The sequence below is a fragment of the Neophocaena asiaeorientalis genome, unplaced genomic scaffold, assembly GCF_003031525.2.
Source record: "Neophocaena asiaeorientalis asiaeorientalis breed wild unplaced genomic scaffold, Neophocaena_asiaeorientalis_V1.1 scaffold180, whole genome shotgun sequence".
NCBI classification, from domain to species: Eukaryota; Metazoa; Chordata; class Mammalia; order Artiodactyla; family Phocoenidae; genus Neophocaena; species Neophocaena asiaeorientalis.
The window spans coordinates 3,988,886-4,014,265 of record NW_020173697.1 but is presented as its reverse complement, the minus strand read 5'-3'; the positions used below and the strand labels follow the sequence as shown (position 1 = coordinate 4,014,265).

Below are 25,380 nucleotides of genomic sequence, written 5' to 3'. Positions count from 1 at the left end.
GAAAAGTCTGTCATAACTTGAGAAATTTAAACAGAGTATCCATCTTAGGTTGAGATCAGACAGTGAAAAGTCAGGATTAACCTCAGTTTTATCTGGGTCAGAGGCCGTCATGTCCACTAATATAAGTAGACGGAAGCACATCAGAGGCCCAGGAAATATTTCAAATCCTTATCCCCTCAAGATCATCATCTTCTCCCAGAACACAAATTATTTTTTTCATATACTCTCTCACCTGCACATGCCTTCTGTATAGTTTCAGTTGTCCGGCTCTATGCATATATAACTTATGAAAAGCATATTTAATGACATGAGAAAGGAAGTCAATCAAGAACACAGCCGGAGACAGCCCATCTCCAAGGATAAGTATACACTCTTCTTACACTTCCTGGACTCTTCAGTTTATGGCTCTTCTGTGGGTTCCCGACACACAGTTCTTAGGAACTTTCTTCTTGGTTTCCTGTAATCCTGGTTAAAGCTGGACTTTGTGATTAAGCAATTACTTAACTCCAGTCATTCATATTATTCTATTTGACCCTTCCACCAGAGATAGAGATGGATGGCTTCATGAATATGTACTATGGCTCATGTTAATTCCAAGAAGGAGCGAAAGAGGTTCTCTTTGTGACTTGTTGATAATCTGCCAACACTGTTGAGCAGGTCTGAAATCTATTCGACTCCAACTTGGTTGCATCATTTGTCTATAGAAGCCTGGCAACTTCTCTGAATGGTAGTTTGTGACTTTCCAACCAATACCCATTTTGCAGAAACCCAAGAAGCTATCAAATAATGTTGTAACTCACAAAATGAACACAAAAAATAAATGGATATCTACTTTTACTCTAAAGAGAACATTGTACTCACCATGTCCATCTGCTCTGGAGAAGCTAAAGAGAAGGATGCTCTGAAGTAGGGGCAAGGAGCTGAACTATCAAGGTAGAAATGATATCCAGGAAGCATGAATATCTAAGAGAGTTTATGGAAACAGGTGATGTACCATTAAAGAAAACTAAAAGAAAATATAGGTGAATCTAATCTCAGAGTGGAGGATGACTTTTAAACTTAAAAAGCAATGAAAGAAATCACAAGAGAAAAATCAATTTATATAAAATTACTGCATGTCATATAATAAAACTAAAAGCATAGAAACCAGTGTTTACAATAAATACAGCAATTCTACCTCTTCTCCATATATTATAAAGAATGCACAGAAACAGAGGAAAAACCTTAAAATGGACAAGGACAGCTTATTCAAGAAATAGAAATGGTAATAAACGTGAATAAAATTTTAACAAAACTAGAAAAGTAAAATAAATCCAAACAATGAAATATCATTTAAAAAATATTTTATTTTATTTCATTTTTTTAAGTTAAACTATAGCTGATTTACAATGTTGTGTTAGTTTCAGGTATACAGAATAGTGATCCAGTTATACATATGTATATGTATATATGTAGATCAATCTATCTATGTATCTTTTCTTTTTCATATTCTTTTCCCTTATAGGTTATTATAAAGTATTGAGTATAGTTCCCTGTGCTATACAGTAGGACCTTGTTGGTTATCTATGTTATACATAGTAGTGTATATATGTTAATCCCAAACTCCTAATATATCCGTTCCCCCCTCTCCCCTTTGGTAACCATAAGTTTGTTTTCTATGTCTGTGGGTCTATTTCCATTTTGTCAATAAGTTCATTTGTATAATTTTTTTAGATTCCACATATAGTGATATCATATGATATTTGGTTTTTTTCTGTCTGACATCACTTTGTGTGATAATCGCTAGGTCTATCCATTTGCTGCAAATGGTATTATTTCATTCTTTGATTATGACTGACTGAATAATATTCCATTGGATATATGTACCACATCTTCTTTATCTATTCATTTTTCTTAATATATCCGTTCCCCCCTCTCCCCTTTGGTAACCATAAGTTTGTTTTCTATGTCTGTGGGTCTATTTCCATTTTGTCAATAAGTTCATTTGTATAATTTTTTTAGATTCCACATATAGTGATATCATATGATATTTGGTTTTTTTCTGTCTGACATCACTTTGTGTGATAATCGCTAGGTCTATCCATTTGCTGCAAATGGTATTATTTCATTCTTTGATTATGACTGAATAATATTCCATGGGATATATGTACCACATCTTCTTTATCTATTCATTTTTTGATGAACATTTAGTTTGTTTCCATGTCTTGGCCATTGTAAATAGTGCTGCAATGAAACATTGGGGTGCATGTATCTTTTTGAATTATACCTTTCTCCATTTATATATTCCCAGGAGTGGGATCCCTGGATCATATGGTAACTCTATTTTTAGTTTCTTAATGAACCTCCATACTGGTTGCACCAATTTAAATTCCCACCAATAGTGTACGAGGGTTCCCTTTTCTCCACACCCTCTCTAGCATTTATTATTTGTAGACTTTTTGATGATGGGCATTCTGTCTGGTATGAGGTGATACCTCATTGTAGTTTTGATTTGATTTTCTCTAATAATTAGCGATATTGAGCATCCTTTCATGTGCCTGTTGACCATCTGTATGTCTTCTTTGGAGAAATGTCTTTTTAGGTCTTCTGCCCAATTTTGGATTGGGTTATTTGTGGTTTTTTTTCTTTATATTGCACTGTATGAGCTGTTTCTATACTTTGGAAATTAATCCTTTGTCTGTCACATCATTTGCAAATACTTGTTCCCACTCCGTAGGTTGCCTTTTTGTTTTCTTTATGGTTTCATTTGCTGTGCAAAAGCTATTAAGTTTAACTAGGTCCCGTTTATTTATTTATTTTTTATTTCCATTACTCTGGGAGACAGAGCAAAAATGATATTGCTATGATTTATGTCAAAGAGTGTTCTGACTGTTTTACTCTAGGAGTTTTATAATATCTAGTCTTATATTTAGGTCTGTAAACCATTTTGAGTTTATTGTTGTATATGATCTTTGAGAATGTTCTAATTTCATTCTTTGACATGTAGCTGTACTGTTTTCCTAGCATCCTTTATTGTAGAGACTGTCTTTTCTCCATGGTATATTCTTGCTCCTTTGTCATAGATTAATTGACCATAGGTGTGTGGGTTTATTTCTGGGCTCTCTATACTGTTCCATTGATCTATATTTCTGTTTTTGTGCCACTACAATACTGTTTGGATTACTGCAGCTTTGTAGTGTAGTCTGAAGTCAGGGAATGTGACTCCTCCAGCTCCATTCTTCTTTCTCAAGACTGCTTTGGCTGTTAGGGGACTTTTGTGTTTCCATACAAATTTTAAAATTACTTATTCTAGTTCTGTGAAAAATGACCTTGGTAATTTGTTAGGGATTGCACTAAACCTGTAATTGGCCTTGGATAGTAAAGTCATTTTGACAAAATTGATTCTTCCAATCCAAGAACATGGTGTATCTTTCCATCAGTTTGTGTTGTCTTCAGTTTCTTTCATCAGCATTTTATAGGGTTCCAATTACAGGTCTTTTGCCTTTTTAGGTAGGTTTATTCCTAGGTATTTTTTTCTTTTAGATGTGATGGTAAATGGGATTTTTTCCTTAATTTCCCTTTCTGATCTTTTGTTGTTAGTGTATAGAAATGCAACAAATTTCTTTGTATTTATTTTGTATCATTCAACTTTACTGAATTCATTGATGAGCTCTAGTAGTTTTCTGGTAGTATCTTTAGGAGTTTCTATGTATAGCATCATCTGCAAACAGTGACAGTTTTACTTCTTCTTTTCCACTTTCGATTCCTTCTATTTCTTTTTCTTCTGTGATTGCTGTGTCTAGGTCTTCCAAAACTTTGTTGAATAAAAGTGGTGAGTGTGGGCATCCTTGTCTTGCTCCTGATCTTAGAGGAAATACTTTCAGATTTTCGCTGTTGAGTATGATGTTAGCTGTGGGTTTTTCATATATAGCCATTATTATGTTAAGGCGTATTCCCTCTATACCTACTCTCTGGAGAGTTTTTATCATAAATGGATGTTGAATTTTATCAAAACCTTTTTGGTCTCTATTGAGATGATCATATGGTTTTTATTCTTCAATTTGTTAACGTGGTGTGTCACACAGATTGATTTGTGGATATTGAAAAAAACTGCAAAAAATACAAACATGTGGAGGCTAAAAATATGCTACTAAACAACCAATGAATCATGGAAGAAATTAAAGAGAAAATCAAAAAATACCTAGAGATAAATGAAAATGAAAACAATTAATAAAGCATGAGTCCTGCGGTCAAGTATGATGATTACAGGGAATGAGTGACTTTCCCAGGGGAATGGATTGGCTCACCGGTCCAGTCAGCCAGTTCTCAGCTCTGACCTCTAGACTGTCTCTTATGCTCTAGCACAGGAGTTTGCCAACAACAACACGATCTGTTCTTTGTACTCACTGCCTCAAGACAAAAGTGATACTAGAAACAGAACTTGGTGTTTACAAAAAAGTGAGGAACATGATAAAGGAATTAATTAATGGAGAACGGTAGATTGATTTTGTAAATTGGAAAGCTACACAGAAGCATATTTAGATGTCTCAGCTTAATTAGTGCCACCTAATGAAATCTAAGTAGACTTATGATTTAAGTACAAAAGGAGAAAGAAAACCTAGAAGAAATCCTTGTGGGCTAATTTTAAGTGAAAAAAACAGGATATAAACTTTTCTGTGTAATTTTAATCATGTAACATAATTGCAGAGCATTATTTTTAAAAAACCCAGACTAAAAAATGGGCAGAAGACCTGAATAGATGTTTTTTCCAGAGAAGAAATGCAGATGAACAACAGGTACATGAAAAGGTGCTAAACATCACTAATCAACAGGGAAATGCAAATCAAAACCACAAAGAGATATCACCTCACACCTGTAAATATGGATATTAACAAAAAGAACACAAATAACAAGTGTTGGCGAGGATGTGAAGAATAGGGAACCCTCCTCCGCTGTTGGTGGGAGTGCAAATTGGCGCAGCCACTATTGAAAACAATATTGAGGTTCCTAAAAATCTAAAAATAGAGCTACCATATGATGCAGCAGTCCACTCCTGGGTATATATCCGGAAAAAAGAAAACACTAATTTGAACAGATACATGCACCCCAATATGCATTTCAGCATTATTTATAATAGCCAAGATATAGAAACAACCGAAGTGTCCATCAACAGATGAATGGATAAAGAAGATGTGGTATGTGTGTGTACACACACACACACACACACACACACACACACACACACACACACAATGGAATACTACTCAGCCATAAAAAAAATGAAGTCCTGCCATTTGTGACATCAATGGACTTGAGGGGTATTATGCCTCATGAAATAAGTCAGAAAAAGAGAAATAACATGTTATCACATATATGCAAAATCTAAAAAAATAAAATGAATAAATACAACAAAAAGAAACAGGCTCACAGATGATACAGAACAAACTAGTTGTTACCAGTGGGAAGAGGAAAGGGAGGAAGGACAAAATAAGGGTAGAGGATTAAGAGCTACAAACTATTATGTATAAAATAAAGAAGATACAGGATTTATTATATAGCACAGGAAATACAGCCAATATTTTATAATAACTTTAAATGGAGTCTAATCTTTAAAAATACTGAATCACTATGTTATATACCTGAAACTAATGTAATATTGTACATCAGCTATGCTTTAATAAAAAAATAATTTCGTAGCCAAAATACTAGATGTATACAACCTCTTCAAGAAGAAAATATTTCACAAATGGTCATAAAATCTGGGTGGTAAAATTATGGGCTATTTAAAAAATTTTCATTATGCTTTAATGAAGTATAATGCTATCATAAGTATGCTTTACTTTCATAATCGGGGAAAAAAATCCTTCTATTGTAAATACTAATGGCTTATATTTATCAAGCATTTACTATATGCCAGGTGTTAGTCTAAGTGCTTTATCCATATTGACTGCTTTCATCATAGCAACCCTAAGAGGGAGGGATTCTTATTATCTGCATTTTCCAGATGAAACTCAGGAAGGGCAGCTCATCCAGTGCCACATATCGGGGCAGGGCTGGAGCTGGGATTCACACCCAAGGACATGGCTCCAGAGACTGTGCTCTTAGCCACTAAGCTAATCAGTAGCTGAGCTGAGTATTTCCCCTGGTTTAGACCAGGAGACTAATTCCGTAACCCAAAATCTATTATGTTCTTAGTAAGGAGATAATGTATCTGATAGGCAAACATTATGCCTTGGGTTGGCGGGCAGTGATAAACATCTCTCGCCATTTTTATTAAGATATTACTTTAAAGAAAAAATATAGCTTTTCTTCCTGTTTTACCTCTTTCTTAAAGGCTTTCTCTTCAATCAGTTTTCTTACATCATGAAGGCCCTTAATTTTAATCCATAAAAACATTCCAGCAGTAGGAACATGCCATTCTGCCAAACCTACAAACAAAAGAAGAGAAGAAATGTTTCCCGAGACCATTTTTGATGATGTCAGCTATATCGCTGAAATGACAAATTGCAGTAACTGTAAACTAGTGTTTCCAAAAAAGTTCCTTTGGTGATAGCATTTTTTAAAAATATAGTTTTAGGAGTCCTGAAAATTGGTGTTCTGAGTTTTATTTTAAAAAGTGAGGGGAGGGTTTGAAAGGGAGAGAGGGGACTCGTGTATATTTCTGATTTTAGTGGGTCTCAGGGCAGTGCAGGAAATCCAGTGCCATGCCCACCTCCCTTTCTTAGAACTGTCCCTAAGCCAAATGTGGCTCTTTCAATTTTAGAAGAGGATTCCTCAACCCTTTCTAGAGCCTTCTAGTGTTTCAGTAAATCCTATCGTTTACATAATCGTTCAGAAGTCCAATGAATTGAAGTTTTTATTGCAATGTAATTAAGAAGTACTTAAAATTCAGGAATTCCTGGTGTATTTGTAGGCTTTATATTTCATTGAATATAAGGATAGAGAAACCAAGAAGGAACAAGAGTTATTTTGATTATTACCTTTAAAAAAAAAACCTTGATGTTGATTAAAACCTTTTTTTCAACTTCACTATAGGAAGTGGTAGAATAGTACTCTTATGAAAAAGATAGTAATTGTGTTTTTATCAGGACTACATAGGGAACAAGATATGAGGGAAATAAGAAGTGAATACTTTGTATTTACTATTATTCCTACAAAAGGCATTTTTAGTGGTGTAATTAAACCCGGGTAATTCATTTTACTTTCTTCCTTAATAGAAGGGTAAGCTGTGACAAAGCGAGAGAGAGGCATGGACATATATACACTACCAAACGTAAGGTAGATAGCTAGTGGGAAGCAGCTGCATAGCACAGGGAGATCAGCTCGGTGCTTTGTGACCGCCTGGAGGGGTGGGATAGGGAGGGTGGAGGGAGGGAGACACAAGAGGGAGGAGTTATGGGAACGTATGTATATGTATAACTGATTCACTTTGTTATAAAGCAGAAACTAACAAAAAAAGAGTAATTTAAAAATTAAAAAAAAAAATAGCAAAAAAAAAATCTAAAGCATTTTGAAATCAAATTAGCAATAGAAATACTACTGATTAATGAGGTTAATGATTAAAAGGCAAATCATCTGTAATGAGAAATCCACCTTAGACTGTACTTAGTTTGTACTATTGGACTGTTTTGTCTTTATAGAGTCTAGTTAGAAAAGGAATATGTTATGTCACAATTCCTCTTCTATTTGGAGCAAAATTTTGAAAACCTTTTGAATACAGATATTATTTAGCTTTAAGTAGATTATTGCTGGTGTTAGACTAATTGGCCATTTTTCTTTAAACCACAGATTCTTTGTAGCAGTCAAGTATAGTAGAAGTGCGTAGAATTGTGCCAGGGTTTGTGCTGTTACTTCTGAGATTATTTATAAGGTAACATTTTCTTGACAAGAATACTCCTGGACCCTGTTTCCTTCCCCAGGGATATTAATAATACTCTGTGGTGTGTATCACTCACTCATATAAGGGCTACTGTTCATCCCAGGACAGGATGTAAGTTCCACTCACCACTTAACCACTTGTCTGCAGCTGCCAATAATGCATCCCTCTGCTTCCTATAGAAATCAATAACCCTAGAAGAAGAAAACAATGAAAAGGATGTATTTAGTACATTGATTGCAGAAATTAAAAGGCTCTGAAGTCCAGTCTGTAAGAATCTATTTCCTATCTTGATGAAAATGTTGAATTCTTGATGAGGGAATAGAGCATATTTATTTGACCTGTTGGGTGGTAAACATTTTACCATTGTGGTTTTTCCATTATTTTGGAATACTTCAAAAATGAAAATTAATGGAGTGAAGTCCATTTCTATGTAAAGTATGGAACCTACAATACAATACCTGTCTACATGAGCCAGGAAGCCCTCTTCTCCCCATTGGTACAGAAGCTGTGATACCAGGAGCTAAACGGGATGAGACAGTAATAAGGTCATCATTCATCCTCTGAAATGTGTTTTTTGCCCAAACGTAAAAGCAAACCACTCTTGATCATGTGCAAACCAACCTAAGAGGATGCTACAGGCTGTACCAAGCTTTGTAGAGCCAGCAACTTATAATAAGATTGATTATTAACAATGACAAGAATAATAGTAAAAATAACAAAATATTTATGTGGTCCTTGCTATGTGCCGGAAACTGCTGTACCATATGAACGTATTTAAGCTAAGTTGATCTTCGTAATACCCTTATTAGGCAGGTCATGATTTCTAATATACTGAGGAAGAGACTGAGGCACGAGGTGAAGTTAACGTTCCTGAGGTCACTGCTCCTCAAAGAGCCGGGACTTAAGTCAGACTGTCCAGTCCAAGATCCACCCAATAGCTGCCACCCTGGATGGTCTCTAAATATAAAACACATACAGTCGCAGAGGGTTTCTACAGGCGTGTGCTCCATTCACCATGTTTCTGTTTGGCTGAAGGCTTCCCTCAGCTGTGTGGCTGACAGGGTCTTAGTGCTCCGGCCTGTTGTCAGGCCTGAGCCTCTGAGGTGGGAGAGTCAAGTTCAGGTCATTGGACCACCAGAGACTTCCTTGCTGCATGTAATATCAATTGGCAAGAGCTCTCTCAGAGATCTCTGTCTCAATGCTGAGACCCACCTCTTCCCAATGGCCAGCAAGCTCTAGTGCTGGAGGCCCCATGCCAAACAACTAGTAAAACAAGGGCATAACCCCTCCCATCAGCACAGAGGCTGCCTAAAATCATACTAAGTTCAGTCTCACCTCAAGAAACAAGAAAAATCTCAAGTAAACTTTGACATAAATCACAGCAAGATCCTTTTTGACCCACCTTCTAGAGGAATGGAAATAAAAACAAAAATAAACAAATGGGACCTAATGAAACTTAAAGCTTTTGCACAGCAAAGGAAATCATAAACAAGACAAAAAGACAACCCTCAGAATGGGAGAAAATATTGGCAAATGAAACAACTGACAAAGGATTAATCTCCAAATATACAAGCAGCTAATGCAGCTCAATATCAAGAAAACCCCACAAACAACCCAATCCAAAAATGGGCTGAAGACCTAAACAGACATTTCTCTAAAGAAGATATACAGATTGCCAACAAACACATGAAAGGATGTTCAACATCACTAATCATTAGAGAAATGCAAATCCAAACTATAATGAGGTATCACCTCACACCAGTGAGAATGGCCATCATCAAAAAATCTCCAAACAATAAATGCTGGAGAGGGTGTGGAGAAAAGGGAACCCTCTTGCACTGTTGGTGGGAATGTAAATTGATACAGCCACTACGGAGAACAGTAGGGAGGTTCTTTAAAAAACTAAAAATAGAACTCCCATATGACCCAGCAATCCCACTACTGGGCATATACCCTGAGAAAACCATAATTCAAAAAGACATGTACCACAATGTTCATTGCAGCTCTATTTACAATAGCCAGGACATGGAAGCAACCTAAGTGTCCATCGACAGATGACTGGATAAAGAAGACGTGGCACATATATACAATGGAATATTACTGAGCCATGAAAAGAAATTAAATTGAGTTGTTTGTAGTGAGATGGATGGACCTAGCGTCTGTCATATAGAGTGAAGTAAGTCAGAAAGAGAAAAACAAATACCGTATGCTAACACATATATATGGAATCTAAAAAAAAAAAATGGCTCTGAAGAACCTTGGGGCAAGACAGGAATAAGGATGGAGACATAGAGAATGGACATGAGGACATGGGGAGGGGGAAGGGTAAACTGGGACGAAGTGACAGAGTGGCATGGACATATATACACTACCAAACGTAAAATAGATAGCTAGTGGGAAGCAGCCGCATGGCACAGGGAGATCGGCTCAGTGCTTTGTGTCCACCTAGAGGGGTGGGATAGGGAGGGTGGGAGGGAGATATAAGAGGAAGGGGATATGGGGATATACGTATGCATATAGCCGATTCATTTTGCTATATAGCAGAAACTAATACAACATTGTAAACAAGTATAGTCCAATAAAGATATTAAAAAAAAATTAGTTCCAGAAATTGAACAAATGTTATGATCAAAATAAAGAGATAAATTGACAAAAAAATAAACAACCCCCCCATGTACAGTCGATACATGAAGTTATACAATATATTCAGAGATTTTCTATCCAAAATGGAAGTTCTAAATGTAAATGGATAGTGAAATTCGTTTGATAAGAGATACAGAAAATATGGAAAAGTCCCCAACTAGATAAAACACGGGGTCACGTGCACTTTGTGGAATGTATAATGTCAAAGAAATGTCCATTCTACATAAACTACACCTTTTGAGTTGTTAGGTAGCAGTCCTGTCCTTATGGTTGGTTCTCAAGATTGCCTTAGGGATGGCTCCAATCATTTCTTAAAGCTTGTGAAGAAATTTATACATTCTCCAAAAATAATTTTACTGTATTTAATTAAAATACATTCCAGCCACTGTTTGTAGGGAGCTTAGCACATGGGCAGTGAAGGGAGAGATTGGGCCACGATGTAGGTTTGGAACCCTTGCTCTCAGATTCCAGGACAGTGAAGCTAATGGTGTGTTACTTCACCAAAACTCTTCTGTCCTGTCGAGTACAACACAGTTTTCATGGGATTCCTGGGCTAGATGCCAGGACACAGCTGAATAAGATCTCTGACCCTCAAGGTGTTTGGTCTACACTGTGAAACAGTACCAGGTCCATTCAAATCTCTTTTGGCTTTTAAAGCAAACATCTGCTGTGCATGGTCTCCTAATTCAGTCCATGCGGAACTAGAGATGCAATCAGTGATTTCTCTCCCTGTCATGTTCACTCAGTCTTATTTGCCAACATCTATTTTGTTTTATGATCTGATTCAAAAAAATTCCTATTTCCTAAGTTGTCCATACCTGGGCAAATGTGCTGGGGTGCATTGTTGAAACTTGTATGTGTAAAACAATTCTCTCGATCAAGGGCTTTGGACCAGTTATAAACCCTATTCGCAACCTGCACAAAGAGAAAAGGCACAGTACCAACACTGCATTAACAAGTAATACCATGTTAGTGATTTCATGGGGAAGAAAGTTGTGACCTGGGGACAAGCACTTAGTTAACACAGTCTAATAAAACTACTTATTTAAAATACACATTTAAACTTAATTGTACACTTAAAATAGACCACGTGTTTCTAAATGTGCTCTTTCGTATATGTAACCAAAAACCTGACCAGTCCCCCTACAGCTATAAATTTAATGGCCAACTATCTTTGACCACTGGGGACATGCAGCCCGGCTAAACTCACATCAGCACAGTAACTTACAGCCACTTGTCTACTGATTGTGGGCTGAGTTGACACTGCACTTACCTTGTTGAACTGCATAAAATAGTAAGGATCGTCTTCTATGATGAGGAAGTCGTACTTTCTTGCGAGCTAAAAAAGGTTAAAGGAGCATGTTTATTTCTTCAGAGCGCTCGAAGATGAAAATCACTTGGAACCACAGTTCTTTGTACTCATTCATTCATTCATTCATCCAAGAATCTACTGAGGGCTCCGTGTCCTAGGAGGACAGGAGCCAGCCCTAAAAGCTCTGTCCTCAGGGAACTTACGATCTGGTGGGAAAGACAGAAGGAATGTGAGCCAGTGGATAGTGAACAGAGGGTCAGGAGGGAGGTTTTGAGGTCTGGGCAGAAGGTTAAAGAGGGTGGATGTCTGAGAGAGAGAGAGTGACATGGAAGCTCCAGGAGAGCTCAGGCCGGCAGGAAGGACCAGGCGTGCAGATGACAGGGCAGAAGATTTTAGACTGAGGGACCAGGAGCAAAGGCCCTGGGGGTGAGAAAATACTTGGCATGTTTAAGGGATAGACGTTTATAGAAGGCATAGGTGTGTCAGGGACAGAAGGAAGGCTCTGTAGCTGCAACAAGAAGGATGTGAGAGACCTGAGAACCGAGGCCCAGGTCGCATAACTGTGCGTGGCAGGTGAAGGACTCTGATCTTGTTTTAAGTGCAGGGAAGCAGCTGGAGGAGGGGTTGTAGATCTACACTTGAGCAGGAAGGACGCCACGAGCCGGGGGCGGGAGCTGTGAGGAGGGGGGCAGTCACGGGGTCCGGGAGGGCGGGCAGGTGGCCAAGGAGATGGTGGGTTTGGATAACGTTGGTGGTGGGAGCCACGGGATGCATTGGAGGTGGGGGTGAGGGGAAGACAGAAGGAAGAGAGGGGAGGAAGAGGTGAGTTTAACACTACACCAACAGTAACGTCTCTTTCAACCAAAATATCAATTAAAGGGAAAGGAAAACCTCATAGCAAGAGCGTAATAGTTTCTTGATTTTAAATTTACGGGGACCCTTTTATTAAAAATCATCTTCCTTGGGCTTCCCTGGTAGCGAATGGTTGAGAGTCCGCTGGCCGATGCAGGGGACACGGGTTCGTGTCCCAGTCCGGGAAGATCCCACATGCCACAGAGCGGCTGGGCCCGTGAGCCATGGCCGCTGAGCCTGTGCGTCCGGAGCCTGTGCTCCGCAACGGGAGAGGCCACAACAGTGAGAGGCCCGCGTACCGCAAAAAATAAAATAAAATAAAATAAAAAAATCATCTTCCTTGAGAGCAAGAGGCTAATCAGAGAAGGAACTTGAGAGCACTCTTCTAAAGGGTCAGAAAGAAACAAGAACACAGCCACGGAACACAATCTTTGAAAATACCTCATAGATTTCCTTTTTGCGGTTAGTTGTTAATGAGTTCCCAGCAGGGTTGTTGCCATTTGGGACAGTATAAAGAAATTTGGGGGTGTTTTTCTTGGGGTTCTTTGAATCTTCTGGTTTCCATTTGGAGAGTATTTCTCTGAGGGAGTCTGGAATAATCCCGTGCTCATCACTGGAAATGTTAATAATGTTGCAGCCCAGTGGTTGCACCTGTGGAGGACAGGAGAAAAGAAAACCCAAGACTCAGACATGATACCAAATATCATAGTCACTGGTTCTTACAGTAACGAAAATGTTAGCATTTATACCCTTAAACACAAACCTGCACTCAGCCCTACACCCAAGGGCTGAGGTGGTATTTTCTGACTCTACTGTTGCCCCGGTTAAGCTTCTATTATGTTTCAAAAATATTCCCTGTCAATTCCTAGAGGAAGGGTAGACATCCCTGCTCATATATGTCAGGCTTGGCCAGGGGTCTGGCTTTGGTCAATAAATTGCGTGCAGAAGTGATGGGTGTTCCTTCCAAGCAGAAGCTTTAAATCCCAGCTTGGGTCTCTTGTTCCCTGTTCCCTCTGCTCTAAGACTGGCAGTGGTCCAGATGAGGCTGCTTCTGTCACTCTGGGGCCTAGGATGAAGATAGCATGGCACAGAGCTTGGTGGCCTGACCGTGGACACGACGTGTGAGAGAAAGACAGGACTTTGCAGCCATAGGCCAGCGAGATAAGGAGTCAGCTATTCCACAGCATAACCCAGCCTCTTCTGACTGTATCATCTTTATAATTATGGTTAGAACTGCTTCATAAAATAGGAGTTTATTAAGGAAGTTTTTTACAAAGTAAATTCATCATATAAAGCATCTGTGATGCTAATACATAAAATAGTTATAAGCAGAGGTGATATTCAAAATATTGGACAAGTGGTGTAGCATGGGCACTTAAGGTGCATCCTGTAGGCCCCATGCCAGGTCAGCATTAGCTCTGTACCATGGGGGGTTCAGGGTGGTCTTAGGAGAGGAGCCAGGGGAGCCAGGGAGCATAGTGGCAGTGGCCCATCAAGGCATGTGGAAGTGTTTCAATACTGTACCAATTGCAGAGGCTGAAGTTGAAAATAGTGGCCTTGCTTATAGACATAGGTTTATAAAAGTCTTGTATTTTTATGTTTTATGTTCATAAAGAAAAAATTGGGACTTATTAATAACAAGCAAAGGAAACCATCAACAAAATGAAAAGACAACCTACAGACTGGGAGAAAACATTTGCCAACTGTGCAGCTGACAAGGGATTAATTTCCAAAGTATACAAACAGCTCATACAGCTCAATATCAAAAAACAAAAAAAAAACCCAATCAAAAAATGGCCAGAAGACTGAAATAGACATTTCTCCAAAGAAGACATACAGATGGCCAACAGGCACATGACAAGATGTTCAACATCCCTAATTATTAGAGAAATGCAAATGAAAACTACAATGAGGTACCACCTCAAATGAGTCAGAATGCCCATCATCAGAAAGTCTACAAATAATAAATGCTGGAGAGGGTGTGGAGGAAAGGGCCTCTGACATTGTTGGTGGGAATGTAAATTGGTGTAGCCACTATGGAGAACAGACAGTATGGAGGTTCTTAAAAGACCAGAAGTAGAGTTACCATATGATTCAGTGATCCCACTCCTGGGCATATATATGGAGAAAAGTATAATTCAAAAAGATACATGCACCCTAATGTTCATAGCAGCACTATTGACAATAGTTAAGACATGGAAGCAACTTAAAATGCCCATCAGCAGATGAATGGATAAAGAAAATATGGTCCATATATACAATGGAATATTACTCAGACATAAAAAAGAATGAAATAATGCCATTTGCAGCAACATGGATGGACCTAGAGATTATCATATTAAGTGAAGTAAGTCAGAGAAAGACAAACATCATATGATAGCACTTATATCTGGAGTCTAAGACAAGGATACAAATGAACTTATTTACAAAACAGACAGACTCACAGACATAGAAAACAAACTTATGGTTACTAAAGGGGAAAGGTGGGGAGGGATAAATTAGGAGTTTGGGATTAACATATACATACTACAATATATAAAATAAATAAACAGCAAGTTCCTACTGTATAGCACAGGGAAGTATATACTCAATATCCTGTAATAACCTATCATGGAAAAGAATGTGAAAAAGAACAGATATATATATATATCTGAATCACTTTCCTGTATACCTGAAACTAACATGACATTGTAAATAAACTATATTTCAATAAAAATTAAGAAAAAAACCCAATAATTGAGTGAAGTTCTCAGAAAAAAATTTTTCAAAGGATATGCAAACACACATATTAGCGGTCAAATGTAGACTTACGCACTAAGTGAGAATAATCCAGACCCTACTTGTGGCAAATTTAAAAGGGCTTAGACTTTAAAAACACATGTACATGAATAAAACAAGTTCATATTGGGTCACGAGATAAACACATATGAACCGTCGGCATATTCCCTCACAGTGTGGCACGGGTTTCTGTTTGGGCATGTGAAAACTTGCGTGCATTGTGCTATTTACATAGATACACGTTTTACATTTACAGGCATCGTGTAATCTTACATCTTTGGAGTTCAGGAAAAGAATAATTAGTATCCAATGATTAAGGCCATTATTTTACTTTAGTTTTTAAAATTGTGGTAAAATATATATAACAAAAAATCTGCCATTTTAACGTGTGGGATTCAGTGGCATTAATTACGTTCATAATGTGTGCGTCTCTCACTATCAATTTCCAGAATCTTTTCATCACTCTAAACAGAAACCCTGTAGTCATTAAGCAACAGCTCCCCATTTCCCCCTCCCCCAGGCCCTGGTAACCTCTCATCAACTTCCTGTCTCTATAAATTTGCCTATTTTTGATATTTTGTACAAGTGGAATCATACAATATTTGTCCTTTTGTGTCTGGCTTCTTTCTTTGAGCCCCTGCAGTGACGGGCAGTGCTTTACTCTTCAGAGAACTGGTAAGGCTGATGGTAATACGGTTGTTACATTGAGTTGAAATTGTTTCCCTGGAGTTTCTACCCTTTGGTTCAAGTTCTATGAACTGGAGGACATGCTCAGACAAATCTAACTCCTCTGTCACATGGCTAGATTTCATGTGCTTGAGGACAATTCTCATGGCCCCGTGGAGTCTTCTCTCTCTGCAGAAAAGAGCATAGTTCCTAAAACAATTCAACCTATGGTATTATTTCCATTTCTTTGTTCACTCTGGTCGCTTTTCTCCGACTGTGCTCCAGTCTGTATTCACATCGACCCAAAAGTATTGTGCCCCCGACAGTGGTGTGTTCTGACCAGGGCACAGCAGAGCAGGTGATGCGATTCCTCATTCTGGATATTAGAGTCCCGTTAATTAACACTGGAGAGGAAAGTCCTGATCGTACCATGTTACTGTACAGTTATCCTACACTGACATATGGCCATCCTTACGCATGTGGTCATATAGGTGGTAGTGAAAACATGTCTGTGTAAATTAAGTCACATTTCAGGTGGAATATTAACAAATCTGGACATGATTTTGCAAGACCCAATTTTAGTACCTCTACATTTAGACCTTGTAAGGAGAAATGTATAAAGCAGAGGGAACATTTCACATATTTTGCATATATTAATGATTCTCCTGTTTAAGAAGAAAGATGCTATTTTATGTTTCAGTGGACAGAGAATTCTCAAGGTGCAGTGGTTTCTTATTTGTTAGAAGAAAAGAGAGTTGCCTTTTGTAGAAATGTGTACTCACAGCATGAATTGTTCCTGAATAAATAGGTTCATTTACGAGGATATTATCTCCAGGATTAACGATCATTTCAAATACCTAACAAAAGAAGCATAGGTTAGCTTCCTTAGTCTGGTTTCCAGTCTTAGAAAACACCTCCCCCCACCTTTTTTTTTTTTAGTTTGGGCTCACTAGGATTCTAGAGAAGGAGTTGGCAAGTTTTCTGTAAATGCCAGGTGGGACATATTTTGTGAGCCCTGGTGTCTCCATTGCAACTACTCATCTCTGCCTCTATGGTGAGAAAGCTGTAGACAATACGTCAGCCGATGGTGTGGCTGAGTTCCAATAAAACTCTATTTACAGAATCAGACAACGGCTGGCTTGGCTCTCAAGCCACAGTTTGCAAACCTCCGTTCTAGGTTTAAAATATATATATATACATAACTGGTTTGGCTCCTAAAATTCATGTATTCCTTCTTTGAATAATTTAAAAATCTTTGCTATAAGCCAGGACCTATGGAGACAAACTGATGAGTATAGTGGGATGGTTTTTATCCTCGTGGAGGTGCTAGTTCATTGAAAGCTAGATTCTAATCAAATAACTACTCAGATAAATGCATATGTAAAATCGGTGATAAGCGCTATTACGTATAGATGCCAAGGCTCTACGTGCTCATTGTAGGAGGACTTGGGCACTCAGGGAACTTAGAGCATTCAGGGGGGGCTTCCATGAGGACGTGACGAGTAGGAGGAGGGGTGACAATACGTGCACAGTTTGAGAAACTGAAAGAATCCTGTGGCTTGAGGTGGAGTGTGAAGAGGAGAGTGGAAGGAGCTCAGAGGGAAGTGGGCAGAGAGCGTCCCAGGGAGGCCTTTGGGCCAAGTGAACCCAGTGAGAATTTTAAGTAGAGGGTGGGACTGGGCAGTCAGGTGACCAGACAGGCATTTGAGAAAGTCATTCTGGCTGCAAACTCAAAGTATCAAAAAGGAATGAGAGTACAGGTGGAGTCTGGGAAGTTTTTAGGCTCATTTGGGAGGTTTTTGCTGCAGTCTTTGGGAAAGGTAAGGGTGGTCTGGATGGGTTGATGATGGTGGGGCTGGAGAGAACTGAGCGGTATTTAGGAAATCAGAACCAGCATGTGGACTGAGGGGGCGCGAGGAAGGAGAGGTGTCAGGAGGGAGCCCTGGATTCCTGGCTATGCAGGTGGGGAGGTGGTGGGAGGAGTGCCACTGACTGAAAAACACCCCCAATGCTGTCTGTTCTGAGGGAGAAGCAGATCAGTGTTTTGGTCTGAGGTGCCTTTGAAACAGCCTGGATCGGTGGACGCGTGGATGTGCAGGGAGCCTGGAGTTAATGGCATGGACGTGATCGCCGGGTGTGATGCCCAGGGAAGGTGCGTGTGTGTGAAGGGGAAAGAGGTTTGGGGGCCCAGCCTCATGGGGCTCCCATACATAAGGGACACTGCAAGGGGGGCAGGGCAAGGAGGAAGGGGAGCATTCCAGAAAGGAGCGGGGCTCAGCAAGGGTAAAGGAGACTCAGAGGTCAGGGAGGACAAGGCCCACAAGTCTCGGGGGATCTTGAGGACAGTATGATGCCTCGTGACATCAGTAGAGCCACACAAGAGATTTTTCCAGCCTAAATCAGAGGGGTCCATTCTGACTAAATCTTACACGAGTCAGAGAATAATCCTTTCCCAACCTGTGACATTTCACAATCCCCAGGTCAAGCCTCTCCTCCCTATATCATTTTAACAAACTAGATCTCTTGACAAACAGCACGGCCATTATCCATTGAGACAGAAGATGTGACTTTTTTTTCCAATTTGGACTAGGATGTTCCATTTACGTTTCCTTATGAGCTTTTGGCCTTTTATGACAAACAGTATCTTCCTCTGACAAGTTCATTGATTCAGGATTTACAAGACATCCTAGGACCAAACAGATCACTGAGGTGGCTTGTGTATCATCTGTGGATCAGATGAAAACCTCATCACATTCATTTCCCATGTCAATTAGGGGACATGAGAAAGTCAAATATCCTAAATGAGGAGGGAGGGCTGTTTATGATCTGAGACACGGACACCTAAAATAATATCCCTCCTGGAGAACAAAGTGAGAGAAATATTAAACCGGATTCCCAGGAGGCCTCTGGAACAAGCATGGCTATAAGCCAGTGAGTTACTGATGCATTTGGCCATCTATGCTCTCTTCCTCTTTGATATGACTGATGTTGCAACAGACAAAGAAGAAACTTTCTTGTGCATCTTTCTGGAAAAAAAAAAAGGCACATAGTGTTCCTTCCTAAGAAAAGAAATTCACTGAAGTCCTTTTTTTTCCCTACTTGTCTGGGGCATCACAAATATTTCTCTTCAACAATAAAACTGAAACAGCAGCTAATCCTTTTGTTTTTCCTAATTAAGTCCAAGAAGAGGGAGGAAAATTATAGTCTTATTACTTTAATACATTATTATGTAATAATAATTTAATGAAAATTCATGAAAACTAACCAGCTTTCACATTTACATAAAAAAGAAGAGCAAGAAAGCTACTCTGCTTTGAGAAAAACAAGAGTCATACTTTCATCTAGGTGTGAGGACTGAATGTAGAGCCTCCTTTCCAGGACTAATTATTCATGAAAAAGAAAAGAAACAAATAGATGAAACTGAGAACCATGTATGCAGTCTCTTTATCCGGGGACCCCCCAGTGGTGGTTACCTCTGTGGAGTTCCTGGAACCCAGGAGAGAGGCAGAGAGAGAGAGAGAGAGGGAAAGAGAGAGAGAAAGTAACCCAGAGGAGAAGTCAGCCACAGACACAGACATATACGTAGACCTGGAGAAGCACAGCCAAGAGGGAGTCAGGGTACAAGGGGCAGCTGGCACAGATGATGACACCAGCAGACACACAAACGAATGACGTTTCATCTCAGGAGTATCAGGATACACCCTCGAAGAATTTAAAAGTCATGGGTTGAAATGCCATAACCACAAACATAACTGAAATGTAGCCTGAATCTCCGAGCTAGATGAAACTAAGCAGTGCTCACTAAGGTGCAGGTAGTGGTTGAGTTCTTCCTGAACCGGAATCTTGTCCTAATGACTCAGAGCTCTGGGTCATTGATGGTGGGATCTCTGTTTAAGAGAAATCAGGTTGGTGAATGTCTTTACGTTCCACTTATGATTCTAGGTGAAGACAGGGAAGCCTTCATAACCCACAGAACATGATGCTCTGTGGCTAAGGGAGAGATGGCTGTATGGGTGCACGTAATATTTGATTCTTCCCACGGGTGTCTTTCCTTCCAGTCTTACCTTACAGAGACCTTCTTGGCTGCCACATGTGACACACATGTCCATTTGTCCTTGGCTGGCTGGATAATGGATGGTGGGAGGATTATGCAATTTTACTTGAAACTGTTTTAGCCAGGATAACAGCTCTGGGAGTCTAAAGCATAAAATGCATGTAAAAATTGACAGTAGTGAAAATCATAATAATAGTAGACAGGAACTAAATGGTGGCTTTATAGCAGGCAGTTTAAAGGTCCTCAAATGCTTTTTGCCAATATTAATATCTTTACTTGAAAGACAAGGCAACAGACTTAGAGATTAAGAAATCCACATAAGTTAATCAGTTGGTGATTAAAAGAGCTGAGATTTGAATCTACAGCTTTCTCATTCCAAAGCCTGTACTTTTTCTTTTACATTAGAGCTCTCACTGCGTAATTCATTTTTTGTTTCCCTTAGGGAGATTTCTGTAGGATACCTAGAAGTGCAGGTTCAGTAAGTTCTTTGCATCATGGAAAGAAAAGCCTAGGTATACATTATATACAACACAATTTTTATGCACCCAACATGCATTATTCTTCAATCACAGAGCAGACAGGCTTTAATAAAGTATAATTCATAGACACTCTGCAAGTTACCCTTTATCACTTGAAGAAGACCAGCTAAGGAAAGCCTTAGAATATGTGTTCCAGTTTGCCTTTATGAAATTAAACACATCTGAACTGAGGGCAACATGCTTACATAGCTGCCTGTTTAGAAAGGGAACATAATCATTAAGAAATTTCCCTAGGACCTAAACTGGCTGCTTCCTGGGTTATCCTTTTCCTCCTTTCTCCTACCCTGCTTCTTCACCTAGCTATATTCTCTCTCTCTCTTTTATTCCAGTCTCAGCTCAAATGGTACCTACTTTCAAAAGCCTTCTCTCCCTCTCCTAGTCGAGTAAGGTTGAGAAGCAGTCCCTGGCATCTTAGGCATTCAGTATCATTGCTGCAATTATTTTTTTTCTAAAGCTCTTCCCCAAACCTTCCTCACTGCTGAATACCCAGTTAAAAAACACACACGTCACTCTATCAGCGGGCTTAGAATATTGCTCATGAAAATGAACCAACAAGGTTACATTATCTACTGATCAGTACCCAGCACTCTGAGAATACTGCAGTGCTCTCTTCATCATCTCTTCATCAAATTGGATGGTCTCTCCGTTGTCTATGGTGATAACCGCAGACTTGAAAGGGAACGTGTTGGGGTTTGGTGCTCCAGTCGCCAGGGAGAGGACAGATTTCGATGACTTGCCCAATATCTCAGCTACAACAAGTAAGGAGGAGGAGAAGAAACACTTTCAGTGAAGACCTTCCTAAACAGAGATGGTTCAGCATGCTGCATTAAAGTCAGTAAAACTTTAAAGTGTAACGATTTCTAGTGATAGAATGCTAGTCCGAAAGAAACACAGAAGATGCCTTTTTTTGTGGGCCGACCTCACCGGTGGAGGAACTAAGGAATAGACACGTGCATCTAAGAAGGCGGAGTGATCAGGCGGACAAGCCAAGGGTCACAGTAACAGAAGACGGGCTTCCACTCGGCCCGTCCGTGCCCGGCTCCGCGCGCACCCCTCTCTCTCCGGCGAACCCGCCCTCCCCACTCCGCACTCGCCCGCACGCTGAGCCGAACCCCGACTCCTGTGCCCGGAAGAGCCCTCTGGAGCCGAAGCAGGACGTGTCCACAGCGGCCTGCCCTCTCTCTACTGCTGATGGCCCACACTCGTGCCCGTTCCAGCGCGCCTTCTGTGCCAGGTCTGCGCAGAGCCGGGGCACAGGCCGCCCGGAGCAGCTCTGCGGGGACCGCCCCCTCCAGTGGGAGAGCAGGGCCCGGACTCACTCATGACTCGAATGGCAGAAGGCTTTCTGGCCGCGCTCGCAGCCGTGATGAACCGTGTGTAATTCATTCTCGGATTCCAAGCGGCAAGCCCCGCCTTATGTGGTTGAAGCCTGGGAAAACCAAGGATCCGCGTCAATCCTGCCCCCTAATCCCTGCCCTGGAAAGGCCACCTCTGCTGTCCCCCGCGTGTGGTCCGGCGCGCGGCGCCAGGAGAGGCCGCCGAAGGCCCGGCTGTTGGCTGCGCGAGAGCCTGGTTAGGATCCGGCCTGGCGCGTAGCAGGACTGGCGAAGTCCACTGGCAGGTTAGGATGCGTGCCCCTCCCGCCCTGCGCGACGCGGACTATGGCCACCGGCCGCCCCTCCGGTGGGTTTCCAGCCCTGTGACCACGCCTCCAAGGCCCTTCAGCACACCCACTGGCCTCGGCCCTCCTGGCCGATCCCCACCCCCAGCCTGGCATCCAGCGCGTCCCCGCCCCCGGCAGCGCCTCACGGCCCGCCCCGCCCTCCACGCCTGCAGACTGGTCTCCGCCCCAGGCCTCGGTTCCGCCCGGAGACCTGGCCGCAAGCCTCCAACCTGGCCATCCGTCTTGGCGCAGGAGGTGCGGGGAAGCTGGCCGCCTGCCTGAACCAGGGCCTGAGGCAATTCAAAACCCGGTCTGACTCCTGACCCTGCAGCTGGAGTCGCCGCAGGAAAGCGTCGGTTTGGCCGGGGAGTCGGCGGGGATCTCCCCGAGGGGCTGGTGGAGGGGCCTGAGTCCTCTGTGCCCAGGTCCTCAAGGGCCCCGCACGGCCTGGGTGCCTGAGCAACAGGGCGCAAAACTCTCCTCTCAGAAGGATAGCTATAGACAGTCTCCTGGGGAGTCACCAAAGCGACGCGGGTGATTTCCAGCGCCCCTGTTTGCAAGATCTGAGCGTTTTAGAGTGAGGATGGAGTGCTGATAGAAAGTTTGGGAGAATCACTCTGAGGCTCTCACATTTTAGCGTCTTTCCTCCGCTTGGGTTTTTTTGACCACTCAGTGTAGATTTAGGTTGCAAGTGTCGATCCGAAAAGATGCCTGTCTTTGGGGCTAATAGCACCTTGTCCCCTTTTCTCACAGAATAATCCTTTTCCTCAGACTCGCACCAGTTTTAGCCGTGATTTCTCCTTCCTGAATCATCCAAATGGAATGCACAGCATTCCACGTGAGCCCTGAATGAGAGAAGATTTGGAGACAGTCTCTCTTTTTTAATTCTTAAATGGGTATTAAAGAATCATTTCTTTTCACCAAATTCCACCCTGGATTCATTCATTCGGTAAGCATTATTGAGTTCTTCCTGCACAAGTGAGTATTGACCCTCGGCCAAGGGCTTTCTTAGACATAAATAATTTGGTCTTGGAGACACTTCTGCCCTTAATAGGTCCTGGCAACCACAGGATAGGATAACCCAGGGAAATCTTTATGCCCCCAGCTGAGGAACACAGGTAATATCATTAGTAAAGCTACTAGAAACCCAAGCGGGGATGGAGTTCTGGATTCAGAGACTTCAAGTGGTTTAAATCAGGGGTCCCCAACTCCCAGGCCACGGGCCAGTACCGGTCCATGGACTGTTAGGAACAGCAGGAGGTGAGCGGCGGGCCAGTGAGTGAAGTTCCATCTGTATTTACAGGCGCTCCCCATTGCTCTCATTGCCGCCTGAGCTCCGCCTCCTGTCAGATCAGCGGTGGCACTAGATTCTCGCGGGAGCGCGAACCCTACTGTGAGCCGTGCATGCGGGGGATGTAGGTTGCGCGCTCCTTATGAGAATCTAATGCCTGGTGATCTGAGGTGGAGCTGAGGCGGTGACGCTAGTGCTGGGGAGCAGCTGCAAATACAGATGATCCTTAGCAGAGAGATCTGACGGCACAGAGACCATCATAAATCCACTGCAGACTCAGGTCAAAACCTTCTCAGTGAGTGGCAAGTGACAAGCTGCATCTGGTGGCAGGCTTTAAGTCAGAATCTGACACTTATTTTAGTCCGTGTGTGGCCCACCCATTATTTTATTTACCAGTTCCATCCATGCCTCTTCCCTGCACTGTGCACTTGTTCCAGTCACAGTTTTGGTAAGCCCACAGGCTAATCCTAGCCAAAATGAGTAAAAAACAAACGTTGTGGGAGAGCGTCTTTGAAAAGGGGGAAAGACCCAACGATGAGACAGCAGAAGACTCTTAAGACTGCTAACAAGAAGAAAGCTGCATTTAAAAGAAAATACCAAGAGTCCTACTTAAATTACGGGTTCATCGCAACAGGTGAGTCACATTCTCCAAGCCCGCTTTATATATTATGTGGTGACCTGCTATCCAGTGAAGCCATGAAACCTTCAAAACTGGTTCGCCACATGGAGACCAAGCACCCTGCATTAAAAGACAAGGCTTTAAAGTTTTTCAAAAGAAAAAAACGTGAACATGAAGAATGGAAGCAATTACTGAAGGCCACCACTTCCTCACATGTGTTTGCACTGAGACCATCATTCTTAGTGGCTAACCGCATTGCTAAAGCTAAGAAGCCCTTTACTGTTGGTGAAGAGTCGATCCTGCCTGCTGCTAAGGACATTTGTCGTGAACTTTTAGGAGAGGCTGCAGTTCAAAAGGTGGCACGTGTTCCTCTTTCGGCTAGCACCATAACTAGACGAACTGATGAAATAGCAGAGAATACTGAGGCACAATCGTTAGAGAGGATCAATGAGTCACCGTGGTATGCAATCCAGGTTGACGAGTCTACCGCTGTTGACAACAACGCAACAATGCTTGTTTTTGTGTGATATATTTTTCAGGAGGATGTGCCTGAGGATGTGTTATGTGCGCTTTTGTTGCCAAACAACACCACAGCACAGCTGCAGAGCTAGTCAAGTCTTTGAATGATTACATATCAAGAAAACTGAATTGGTCATTTTGTGTCGGTATATGAATGGACAGAGCGGCTGCCATGACTGGATGGCTTTCTGGTTTCACTACTCGGGTCAAAGAGGTCACTTCTGAATGTGAGTCCACACACTGTGTCATCGTAGAGAAATGCCAGCTAGCTGAAAAATGTCACCTTAATTTAACAACGTTTTGCAGGATGTGATTAAAATTATCAACCACGTTAGAGTACATGCCCTTAACTCACGTCTGTTCATGCAGCTCTGTGAGGAGATGAACACAGAGCACCCACGTCTTCTCTTATACACAGAAGTGAGATGGTTTCTAAAGGTAGATCACTGGCCAGAGTTTCTGAGTTACGAGAGCCGCTCCAGAGATTTCTTTTAGAACAGTCGCCACTGGCAGCACATTTCAGTGACACAGAATGGGTCGCAAAACTTGCTTACTCGTGTGACATATTCCACCTGCTCAACGACAT

The 25,380-nt window shown here is 41.3% G+C and overlaps 1 protein-coding gene across 1 annotated transcript; it reads right to left on the bottom strand.

Moving 5' to 3' along the window:
• AADAT (aminoadipate aminotransferase) lies at window positions 1-22,386 on the bottom strand. Its single transcript, XM_024750533.1, has 11 exons — window positions 22,022-22,386; window positions 21,283-21,451; window positions 20,174-20,306; window positions 16,892-16,966; window positions 13,107-13,316; window positions 11,698-11,840; window positions 11,320-11,416; window positions 8,317-8,378; window positions 7,985-8,049; window positions 6,301-6,407; window positions 1-963 (listed from the first exon to the last, which is right to left on the bottom strand). The coding sequence occupies exons 1-11, from the start codon at window positions 22,086-22,088 to the stop codon at window positions 835-837; spliced, it is 1,257 nt and encodes a 418-aa protein (XP_024606301.1). The 5' UTR covers window positions 22,089-22,386; the 3' UTR covers window positions 1-834.
• Between the last annotated feature and the right edge of the window lie 2,994 nt (window positions 22,387-25,380).